This window comes from Pterocles gutturalis, unplaced genomic scaffold, assembly GCF_000699245.1.
Source record: "Pterocles gutturalis isolate BGI_N339 unplaced genomic scaffold, ASM69924v1 scaffold14390, whole genome shotgun sequence".
Classification (NCBI taxonomy): domain Eukaryota; kingdom Metazoa; phylum Chordata; class Aves; order Pterocliformes; family Pteroclidae; genus Pterocles; species Pterocles gutturalis.
The window spans coordinates 35,108-47,814 of NW_010143611.1; the positions used below are offsets into that span (position 1 = coordinate 35,108).

The following is a 12,707-nucleotide window of genomic DNA, read 5'->3' on the forward strand; positions in this document are numbered from 1 at the left end:
CATGATGTCTTCCTGCAGGAACTAACTGCTGTTCTGTCCCTTGGGGGATCCTGACACTTTCAGTCGTGGCACTGAGGCTGCCACACCGCCTGGGATGTGCAGCCACAGTCAGAGTGTTGAGGGGTCTCAATGAGGCCCTGAACTCCTGCCTGGCAGAACCTAAGACTTATCTTCAGCTTGTTTACTGCAAGGACAAGCTAAATGCCCACAAGCCTTACATCATCCTTAAATGTGCAAACTGTTGTGCTCTCTGTAGTTTCTGCAATGCCTTGGGGAAACTCTTTCACCAGATATGGAGATAACATGACTACCATTTTTCGGGGTGATGCACATATGCAGACGGCACCACTGTGTGAAAAATCATTAATCTAGGGTTTACAGAGCTGTGGATTCCTTTATCAGGTCTCTCAAATTCTTTCCCTCCTTTGCCACCACACCTTATTGATTCAGATGAAAAAGGCATGAAAAGGTCAGTTTAGATATCAGCAGCTATTCTAACTGAAATTGTGAATTGGACATGCTTATAGAGTGCCAATGAAGCTGCTGAGAGGAGTTAGTGCCATGGGAAAAGGCAGGATAAATGTGTAATAGTGGCTGGCTCTTCTTCAGCAGAGAGGGATAGGACTTGAAATCTTACTAGTTCAGCAAGATTTTGACACTTGTCAGTTCCTGCCATGGCTATGTCACAACTTATGTGAAAGTGAGTTTCATCAGCTTAAATGAGGTGTCGTCTGAAAGCCTATGGATAACTTTCTGGCTGAAAGACCACCTCCATCCATTTCCCCTGCTCTTTCCTTCTGTAGGGGTGGGAATATTCTTTGCAGTTAGCAAAGGGAGTCTGTTACTGGGAGAATGCAAACAGCATTGCAAAGGGGAAAAAACTATTTTTATCCTTCCTGTCCCTGTCCACCAAGACCAGCACTGAGCACCATCTAATAGGCAAGTTGAGTATTTTGGGGAGGTGAGAGTTTCAAATCTGAATTTAGTTACTTTGGTCAGCTTGTAAAGGTGTGGTGTGAGCGCAGCATAGTCTGTCATCTTGCAGGCACCTTAGCAATGAATTGTTTGGCCTTTTGTGCATTAATTGTTAACAGCACAGTTCTAGGGTGAACTCTGAGCCCAGAATCATTATGGTGGAGGAAACATGTAGAGTCCTATGAAAAAGGAAACACTTGTCTTGAAACTCACTGTGGGAGTCTATTGACATAAGTAGATCCTGCCTGAGTTTTGTCTATTTAATGCTCTTAAAGTTTTTTTTAACTCACTGAAACTACAGCCTTTGTTATTTGTTCTAACCAGCTTTCTATTGCCATTGTAAATGACCTTGCTCTTTCCATGATATAAAAGGGTTCTAAAGAAGGAAGGTGAGAACTAAAACAAGTCCTGCAGGCAAGAGAAAGGAGATTTGAATTAAGCTGTAAAAGGAGTTGATCTTCTTGCCTGTTTGTCATCTGCTTATTAACCAGAGGAGTTTCCATCCAAGCAGCTGCAATATTGCAGTGACTGTGTATGGTTTTCTGAGCACCAGGGATCTTTTTTTACACATTCATACCATGGCCACTGGAAGAAGTCTCACAGATTCCAGTATGTGGTAGGTTTAATCTTTCTTTCACTCTTCTATATGCTTTTCACATGCTCCTAAGAGAATAGCATCTCTGTGCCATGTAGAATTATGGGAAGCATTAATCCCAATAGGCAGCAACTTCTGCTCCTTTCTTCTTGTACATGGTGACCATGCAAGCCATTCTAGGATGAAACTGTCTGAGATAAGGAGGGCAGTTTCCTGAGTATTTTGTAATAAGAAGGTGCCTCTTGTATTGTAATAATGAAGAGATAAAGAGGAGTAAATGAAACCTGATAGAAGCAAACAGTATGTGTGTTGCACGGAAGGGGAGAGAGCAAGAGATTGCAAACGCAGGGTATTGATGCCAATATAACCACTGCTTTTCACAATGTGACTCTGGACTTGAGGTGTAGCCGCTCACAGCACAATACACCTTGTTTTCAGTGTGTTTCTTCTTCTCTTCTGGACCACCTTTCAGCACTTATAATGTTGCTTCCACATAAAAACGATTTAATGATTGGCAACCCAAAGTGATATCAGGTTCTAGACTAAGGTATGAAGAATATTACTGCATCCATTTGAGTTCATAAGAAGATCTTATATTAAATATTTTCTTAACTCAGGACATATCTATCCACTTGGAATTTAGGTGAAGAGGCTGTGCCTCCTTCCAGTTCATTAAAATAAACTAATGTATGTGCACACGTGTACATAAATTCTGATTCCTATTACTGTGAGGAAAATTATATGCAATTTCTTATATATGTAAACTCACTGCTGTTACTCCAAGTTTGTTCTTTAAGAAATCCATGTAGCTAGGTCCTCGATCCCCTCATCCAGATCATCGATAAAGATACTAAACAGAACTGGCCCCAATACTGAGCCCTGGGAACACCACTTGTGACTGGCCACCAACTGGATTTAACTCCGTTCATCACAACTCTTTGGGCCTGGCCATCCAGCCAGTTTTTTACCCAGCGAAGAGTATGTCCATCCAAGCCATGAGCAACCAGTTTCTCCAAGAGAACGCTGTGGGTAACAGTGTCAAAGGCTTTACTAGAGTCCAGGTAAACAACATCCACAGCCTTTCCCTCATCCTCTAAGCAAGCCACCTTGTCAGAGAAGCAGATCAGGTCAGTCAACCAGGACCTGCCTTTCATAAACCCATGCTGGCTGGGCCTGATCACCCGGTAGTCCTGAATGGATCTTTTCTCTTTGGAGTTTTATGTTCTTCTGTGTACAGTGGTCTCAGGATTCACTTTCTCCTGACGTTTTGCAAGGATTAGCAGAACAATGAATCACTTCTTGGTAACTGCAAGATCTGGAGCCTACAAAACAGTGTCCTTTGCTCAGCTATAGAATTTTGCTTTAAGTTATTTTTGGGGAAAATATTCATGCTTGGAACCAAATAAATATAAAGAAATCTTCTACAAATGTAGGTACTGGCATCTTTCCACCTTAAAGGAAGGAATGCTAATGCTTAATCATTCTTATCAGATTGATGCATGTTCTCTCATCCTTCTGGATTGCTGTTGATTAATCTTTTAAAAATCTGACTCTGCAATCCTTGTTGAGGTGCTTTGTTTGAGATAACCACAGCTGATATTTTTTTCAAATTATATTTTAGGGAACCTGTTCACCTGCATGAGTCAGAGTTTGTTTTGCCTAATTTTAGTTAAACAGTACATAAACAAAATCTCTAATACAGACATTTGTTAGAGCTGCAGGGTTAGACCATCATGTTAGATTAATGGCAAGTGCCCTTACTCACTGCAGATAAAATTTTAAATTTAATTCTAATTAATATCTTCTTCAGCATCTAGAAATGTAGTCTCACTAATAACCCCATAGCCCCCAAGTTCTAGGAACTGACTTCCCTTTAAGAATATATAGGCAGAAAGTAAACTTCTATGAGCATTTTCATCACTATGGAGGACAGCCTGGACTGGGCCTCTCTCACTCCAAAGGTCAGATCTCGACACTGTATTTGTATGTATATGAAGTATTTTGTGACTTGAGCATCCCAGATTATTTGTGAAATATAGCAGGAGCGCAAGCTGGGGAGATTTACCCTGTCACCTATCATGAACTTTTATATGGCTTTTGTGGTCAAAAATTCATACATGATGTTTTGCAATACTATTCACTTTATCCACAGTAAATCACATGTTGGTAGCTTAATTTAAAAGTGTCAATTTATTGTCTTGATTTCACGCTGAAGCATTAGAAGAATATTTCTATGCAGAAAATGAAATGCTGCTGGAATAGGTGACAAAGCATCCTCTCCCTTAAGTACTATTAAAGCAGACACCAGCACTGGATGAATTAAAGACCCCCTCTCAGCAGAATTCTCTCCGTGTATTGCTGTTTATGACAATGCATAGATTTTTCCTGGGACAGAAACACTTTCAGGAAGGGAGTTGTCTATTTGCATGCCCTTTGAGCACTGTGTGTGCTCTTTAGGTGCTTCTTGTTCTTTTTTTCCATGGTTTAGGATGCTTAGGTGTGGAGAGGTTCTGCCTAAGAACAGAAGAGGTCCGAATATAGATCAAAGATCAGATTGGATTTATACTGTGTTTTTAGCAGTGCCTGAAAGCAGATGCTTATGTCTAGTATTATGTGTGTTATCTAATATAGTTTCTAGCTCCTAATCACCAGTTACTGATGGACTTTCTAAGCAATTACTATATTTGGACCACCACTTTTTAAATTGACCTATTTGCCTACCCTTTTATTAAATCTATTTTTGGCTTTTAGTGTTACTTTAGCACTAAGGAAGAGCTCCCACAATGTAACTGTGCTGTGAGGAAAAAGAATTTATGTTTTTTTTTACCCTGCAGTAAGCCTGTAGAACCTGCAGTCTAGTGCTAACGTCAAACCAGTGTCATCATGCGGAGGAAAAAACAGTACAATCAATAGAACCAGAAAAAATATTTTGTATTTTCCTATTTAGTGTTTCTTTTTCTGCTGCTACGTATCTGCACAAGCACAAGTTTAACACAGAAGCGTGACAGTGGGTTTGCTACATCTATAGGTAAGGAACAGATTGAAACCTGGGAAGCAGTAGCAAATGATTTCCACTCATACAGTGACATCCAGTGGGTCCCTCCAGAGGTTTCTTCACATTTTTTTCCCATCCTTTGTGCAGGAAGAAATCGTCCTGTTAGTATCACTTTCAGATCACAATTTCAGACCATTGGGACTTCTCACAGTGTCTGAATATAGCCCTCATAGATAGATGGAATTAACTGATTGCTATGGGTAGTGCACATGGAACAGACCCCAGCCTGTACTGCTGCTTGGGATTATTCTGTGCAAAGTGTGGGGCTTTACATTTATCTTTGCTATCTTCAATTCTTGTTGGCTCAAGCTTCCAGACTGTCCAGAGTTCTGTGTACGATGGCTCTACCTTCCCACATATATATCTCCTCCCAGCCTGGTGTCACATGAAGACTTGGTGATGGCACTTTCAGTACCATCATCCAGATTGTTCACAAAGATGTTGAATACTATTGGACCCAATAGTGACTCCTGGGGTACTCCACTCACACTCTCTGGCCAGACTCCAACCTCCTGCTCCAAGCAGGGTCAGCTATGAGATCAGACCAGGCTGTTCAAGACTTTATTGAGTCAGGTCATTAAAATCTCCAAAGATGGAGACTGTGCTACCTTTCCGGGCACTGGTTTCATGGCTTGTCTGTTCTCAACAGTGACCAGAAGTTTTTCTTTACATCCAGTTGGAACCTTCCTTTATTTGATACAGCCCCTTGGTCTCTTTTCATCCTCTAGGCACCAGTGTGTAGAGCCTTGCTCCTTCCTTCCAGTAACCCCTTACAAGAACTGGAAGGCTGCTATTAACAAGTCTGCTTTCCTCAGCCTCTCCTCACAGGGCACATGCTGCTCTCTGACCAGGTTCTTTTACATATTCCACGGATGAGGGATTTAATGTTTAACACCAAGCCTACTGGTTTTAAAGATATCTTATGTTGCATGGGATTTTGATCTATCAGAGTGATACAATGCATTTAAATCACAATACAGGTACAAATCATACTGAGGAGAGCATCACAACTGTAATATGCAATTGAGTCACAATACAAATGTGATTTCCATTACTAATCTCTACAATATATTCACCATCATGATGCTGGGTGTTCCCAGCCCCCGGGTTGAAAGCCACTCAAGCCCATAGCTCTCTTCACAGTTGTTCCTGTTTGTTGTTTGTACTTTTTACTCAACATTCGAGATGAACTGTGCTGGCATATTAGCATTCTTTTTATTGACCTGGGGACCACCAGCTACACAGCCACCTCATTCACCCAGCTGATACAGACACTCACCTAGAGCAAAGGCTACCCTCTGCTTCCCTTTCTGCTGAGGTAAGTTCACACCTGTGCAACAGCTGTGCTCGGTAATTCACACATCCCGCCATCTCCAGGCCTGCCTTGCTCACCTTGTCTGGATGCTGTGGGTTGCTCACCTTGTTATTACACGCTGCTCCTGACTCCCTGTCCCTTCGTGATCAAATGGCTCTTGCTGCTTCCTGGCAGCCTAACTCTACCCTGACTGGATCTGGACAGGTGGTGAGAGGTAAGGGGAAGGATTGACTGCAGGGAAACTGAGATAGCTGGGGACTGAGATGGTTCTGGATTTCTTCCTGGCCTATTTGAGTGCTGTTTCCTTCATTGGCACCAAAGATGGCACCATTCTCACTGACCACTGATGAGCTCCCGCTAGAACATCGGGCATCTTTATTCAGCTGCTGCATTACTTGCACTGCTCCTGTCGGAACTCCACTTGGACCTCTCTCACCTTGGTGGAGTGTCAAATGCCCTGCTAGGCTCCAGTCACTAAGTCCATCTGAGCAGTCCTTTGCCATGTTAGTCTTCTTGGGTTTCACTTTACTAAGAAAAGGATTTTTAAAAGGGAGATGGAGGCAAATGGTCTGCCTCATGGCAGCTGCTAGAAGAGGGGTGCCAATGAGAGATACGTTCCTACTAGGCTTTATGCTTCCATAGTTGTCTGTCCTCTTGTCCTGTACTCCTAGCAGAGATGATGGTCAGGATCTCTTCCTGCAACCAGTCATTAGAAGGTTTGTTACTACGCATAGCACCTTGTTTAGCTGTTTACAGGGCCAATCCTAGGCCAGGATCAAGATTAAAAAAGAGCAAATCAGACAAGGCATGATACTCTTGTGATTTGTTTTATACAATTGTAACTACTTAGAGACACAGCCAAGAATTATGCTTCTTTTTTTTTTTCCACTTTTGCTTGGGAATAACTGAAGAGGGCTTCCCAATTTTTTGTCTTTTACAAATCTTGCTATACAGTGCTAGAGTTGTGTGTATAATTGTGAGGGGAAAAGTTCATTAAATTAAAATGCAGTATGCGCCTGTAGTTGTAGTATAGGTTGTCTGAAGGCTAATTTCCCAGTGATGGATTATCTTATGTAAGGGTTTTAAAATTTAGCAACTCTTGTTCCCTTTCTCCATGTAAAATATCTCCAAATGATTTCTGTTTTCATTTTCTCAATCATTATATTTTTCTTCTCTTTCAGTGCACAGGAATTGGTGTCATAAAGATACCATAATGTTAATAGATTTGTCTCAGAGTGCATGAGTTCAAACTTGTTGGTCTTCCAATAGGACTAACAGTGCAAAAATCTGGAATCAACTCAGTTAATCTTGGGCATAAAATAACCAACACTGAAGAACTACATATCCATAAATCAATAGAGACTAACCTCTGATTTATTTCTTTTTGGGTCACATGTTCTACTTTCACCATAAAAGCAGATAAAGGTAACTATAATTAAAATGTCTATTTCCTTCTCTACTATTTGTGTTAACATTCATGCTATTGAATATACCCCTTTCATAATACTATATTTTTTCAGCATTCTACAGTTATTGTTTCATTAAAAATACCCCTCTGATATTAACTATATAATAAATTACAATTCAAAATAAAATATCAGCCATTTCATCCATGAGAGAGAATAATAAAGCCATAATAAAAAAGAATAAAGTTTAGCAATATGATAATGCAGCATGAAGTTTTTATAGACTCCATGTAAATGCTAAAATCTATAAATTTTTTATATTGTGTAAAATTGGAAAAATAGTAATGAAGGGGGTGGGGAGAGGAAAAAAGCAGCATTAGCAGGCTAGTTTAATCCTGAAATTACTGGTTTTCTGATTTCTTTTTATAAAAATCTGAAAAAGAGTGTATAAAAATTATGCATATGAAATTATTTGTTTGTACGTTATCTTATTTATTACAGGTATTAAAGGTAAATTGAAGAAGGAAAACTGTGGGTTCCCACTTTCCAGTCCACAGTATTGGTGAAGAAACTCTAAAGCCTAATCACTTCTCTCCTTGCCTTCCTCTGTTCTCACCTATTATTCCTGTACAAACTCTGCCCTTATTTTTCCAACTGTGCTTTAAACAACTTCTTGATTTGGCTTCTTTTTATATATTTGGGTTGTAACTGAAGGTAGAAGGGTGTGCAATTATGGGAGGGAGAGGATAGGACACGAATTCCTCCTTGCAACCATTTTCTTCTTGTCGCATGATCCTTCACATCACACGGGTGGGATACGAATTTAAAACCTCTGTTTTCTTGGAGGCTAATGATAATTTATTGTACTAGTCCAATACTTAATATTTCTTCTGACGGCAGGTTGCACAAGGCATTTGCAATTTGATTTAAATAGAACTCTCTTAAACAAATTTTTATTTAGATAAAGGAGAAAGGAGGAAAGATATACACACAGAGTATGGATTTCTAAAACAGGTTTAAAACAGGTACAAATAATTATTGCTTTAAAAACCTGCCATTTTAGAAACTCAACACTGGTCAGCCTTGTATTCTTGCATTATGTTGGTCTAGAGACAGCACAAAAAAATGTACTTGATACCCCCTAGAACATGCTGATTTGTAAAATATGGAGGCAGTTACTGTCCTCTCATGATGGAGCTGATTCTATTTAATCAACAAATGGCTTGTCACTGACAAGGACAACATGCATTCTACTTGCATAATCAAGATTCTTGTTGGATTTCCAAAAAGGAGGAGACAAAGTAGAGAGGAAACACAGCTACACTGGCATAAAATAAGGAACTGACTGAACACTTGCACTTCTGAAACAAAAAGTTTCTTTCTGCTGTAAACCTAAACCTTTGTTTTCATGTGCAGGTCTTTAAAACAGCAATAGTGAAAGGACAATATGGGACTAGATTAAGAGATGCTCAAGAGAACATATCAATATGAGTCGCTGCATAATCCAACAATGTTTAAAGACAACCACAGCTTTAATCTCAAAGGTCACAGCTCTGAGACACTATGTAGTATGAGAACACAGTTTTCCTTATGCACAGCAGTAGCACTCAACAGTTTAAGCCAGAAAATTAAGATAAATACTAGACACAGCAAAAAATCCTGAGGCAATTTGTACAGACGTAATGTTATTCTTCAAGCAGCAATCCACCCACGATTATTGAGGATTACCAAACGTAAACCATGAAGGGCCAAAAATGAGTTGATTTGTGCCTCCCCTGTTGAGAAGTAATTTATGGCAGATTAACTAAACAAGAAAAAACCCCATCATCTTTATTTCTCCTGCCTTATCACATGCCAAGGAGGTGGGCTCCGGGGGAGGCAGCATAGAGTTCCCCTCCAGCAGAAGAAAGTGAGAAGGGATAGCGAAGAAGGATACTTCAGTTATGAATGGTGTGGGGAAGGTGGGTAGGGTTTAGTCGTTCACTATCTCTTCTAAAGGAAAAGTTAGGAGGCTTAAAAAGAAGCAAGCAGGAGGTAGATTCAAAACAGTCTGAAGAAGGTCCCGCTCCCACTGAGAGGAATTATGATATCTGGGGCAAACAGCACCTGAAAATCAAAGCTGCCTCTGAGGAGTGGTAGCACATTCTTGAGGTAGCAGAAGGACTAACAGTGGTGCTGACCTACTAGCAGAACCTGGAATACAACAGCGGGATGAGTTGCTTCTCTCCCCACCTTGTCTGCCAGACTCCCCTCCCTCCATACTTTGTTAACTGTCCATTCATCACTAATTTTAGTTTCCAATCCAAAAGACTGCCAGCCACACCAGCTACCTCACATATACCTGCACCAAATGACTGTCAGAGGGGGCAGTTTGTTGGTACAACTGACAACACAGTTGCCATTTCTACCACAATAAAGAAATCTGTTTTTCTCCATCAGTGTTGTCATTCCTGGGATGAGGAGTGAGGTGAATGGTGCCTATTGTCCATGGGCTCCTCCTCTAGGGATAGTGCGGAAGGTGGAGCATACCATGGTAGACCTCCTCCAGAGGTCTGCCTGTGCTCTTCCTGGCAGAGCCAGGTGCTCCTCCAGTGACAGGCCGAACTGAGAGGCTGCCCCAGGCTCTCGGGTAGGCCAGTCCTAGCCATCTCATCTCGAGGGCCACAAACAGCCCTAGACCTTAGAGGGCCATAATGGCTTGCTCTTCACACCTGGTTTACACAGTCAACTCCATGAACGGAATTGTGTAGTTAGCGGCCAACTGCTTCCCCTGATGGAGCTCCAGCAAGACAGCCTGGGCCACTGCACAGTTGTGGTCCCCCCCAAACTGCTCCAAATCATTAAGTCATCAGGTTTTGGAGCACAGGCCCCTCACCACAAAAAGGACACTGAGGTACTGGAACAGGTCCAGAGAAGGGCAACAAAGCTGGTGAAAGGTCTGGAGCACAGGTCTTATGAGGAGCAGCTGAGGGAGTTGGGGTTGTTTAGTCTAGAGAAGAGGAGGCTGAGGGGAGACCTTATCACTCTCTACAACTACCTGAAAGGAGGTTGTAGTGAGGTGGGTGCTGGCCTCTTCTCTAAAGCAACAAGTGATAGGACAAAAGGAAATGGCCTCAAGTTGTGCTAGGGGAGGTTTAGGCTGGATATTAGAAAGAATTTATTCACTGAAAGAGTGATCAGGCATTGGAACAGGCTGCCCAGGGAAGTGGTGGAGTCACCATCCCTGGAGGTGTTCAAGAAACGTGTAGATGGGGTGCTTAGGGACACGGTTTAGTGGGTTAGGTGGTGTGGGTTGACAGTTGGACTTGATGATCCTTGAGGTCTTTTCCAACCTTAATGATTCTATGATTCTATTCAGAAAAGCTATACTGAAAAGTTACCATGAAAACAGGCAAAACAAAACGTCTTTATTGCCTGCTCCAGATTAACACTTTAAAAAGTGTGCTGTCACGTGGAACAAAACATTAAATAAAGGGGTATAATTTAAGTCTCTACAACCAGAAACTCGCAAAGTAAAACAAAATCCTTAAGCACTGCAGACATCTGCATAGACATAGAATTTCAGCACTAACGTTTTTGCCCAAGGTAGTCCTAGGTCCTTGGTTTCATTCTAGTCTCAGCTTCCTCCTGCTCATATACCGCTACACTTGTTTATGACACCCAGTGTGACTACACCATGCAATTTAAGGAAAGTAGTACAGTAAGAGGTCAGCCATTTTAAAACCATACTATTCATATCCCTAACAGTGTTGGGTTTTTTAAACATGCAATTTCCTCCATACTTCAGCTGAGATAGCTCTTTTACTTTAAAATTACTGATGAACATTTTAAATACATAAAAATAAAGCTGTGCTTAACTGTACAAACCCACATTTTGTAAACTGAATCAGCCATACCATAAAGTAAAACGTGCAGTAAGTTCCTAGTAAGTTATTGCCATTTAACTACGCATTTTTCCAAAGCACAGTACACAAAAGAACGCCTACAATGGCAGATCAGCCTACTACCTGAAAATTTTAATCTTCTAATGAGACAGTAAGACATGTTTTGCTCATTTTTTGCATCAAGCGACATAAGGGAGCACAAGAAGCATAACAAGGAAATTTAGATGTCCCAGGTTCTTCATCATGAATACTGGTCCCCTATAAAAATGAGAGACACAAAGCTGTAAAATATAATATGGGAATATAATTTTATTGTGTTAATCTGCATATGTATTGGTACAGCTGTTCTGTGAATGCTTCTGAGGAAAATTTTTCCATAACTCTAGCTCTCCCAGCTGCTCCCATTTTGTCCTTTAAGAGAGGATCTCTCACAATCTTTTCCATGGCCTCAGAGAATTGTGTTGGCAGAGGATCACACAAAAATCCTGTAAAATTATGCAAGATTGATTCTAAAGGACCGCCTGAATTAACCGCTATAACTGGACATCTCATATACATTGCCTCCAAAGGAACAATGCCAAAATGTTCATTGCTTGGTGTATAAAGCACACATACAGAGTTGCTAAAAAGAGAAATTTTCTCTTCATCTGAGAATGATCTCAGAAAAGTGACGTGGTCGTTAATGCTAAGCTTGGCTGCAAGTCTCCTCAGCTCTTCATAGTGCTCTACATTTTCCAGAACTCGTTTATCATAACCGCCTGCCATAACCAGGTGAACTTCATCCCACTCATGAGAATCAAGTCTTCCTTGAAGCTCATGCAAAGCTTCGAGAGCCAATGCTAGATTCTTCTTTCTCTCGTACCTATTAATGGAAAGAAACAAGAACTTCTTTTTCGGGATCAGGTCAGCTATGTCCACAGGAACTACTGTTTCAAAGCTACTGATGTTGAGCGACGGGTAGAGGACATCTGGGTTTATGTGAGATAAGGATTTAAACGTGTCCTTGAACACGCTGGCAGTGAACCTACTGTTCACAACAATACAGTCTGCCATGCCAGTTGTGTACTCTTCCAGCCAGTCAAGTGGTAACCTGTAGATGCGCTTTAGAAGAGATTCTCTCTTGGTCAGAAGCTGATCAGGAAAATGACAGTAAAACAAAACCTTCTTACGGGTTCCGGCCAGCCTAAGTATAGGAATACAAGCAGACACCTAGAGCAACCAGGTGAGACAAGACAAGAAGAAGTATTAATTATCTGTGTTACTGCAGCTGGTGTGTACATGTGATATTAAAGCCATGCCCCGAGAGCCAGTCCTTTGCAAGTCAAGTGCCTTCTCCCTCTCCCATCCACAAGTGCATCAAGCAGCATTCCCTCGTCCAGGGCCTCCAGCTCCGGGTTTCCTCCCTTACCTCGGCCTGTGAGGCCCTCGAGACCCCTTGGTCACCCAAACCCCTTCCCCACCCAGACCCCATCAACCC

General features: G+C 41.3%; 1 protein-coding gene across 1 annotated transcript; it reads right to left on the reverse strand.

Moving 5' to 3' along the window:
* Window positions 1-11,522: 11,522 nt before the first annotated feature.
* ALG2 (ALG2, alpha-1,3/1,6-mannosyltransferase) lies at window positions 11,523-12,439 on the reverse strand (the record flags this gene model as incomplete). The annotated part of the gene is made up of 1 exon (XM_010084807.1): window positions 11,523-12,439. A coding segment is annotated over one exon (900 nt), but the record flags the coding sequence as incomplete, so codon positions are not given.
* Between the last annotated feature and the right edge of the window lie 268 nt (window positions 12,440-12,707).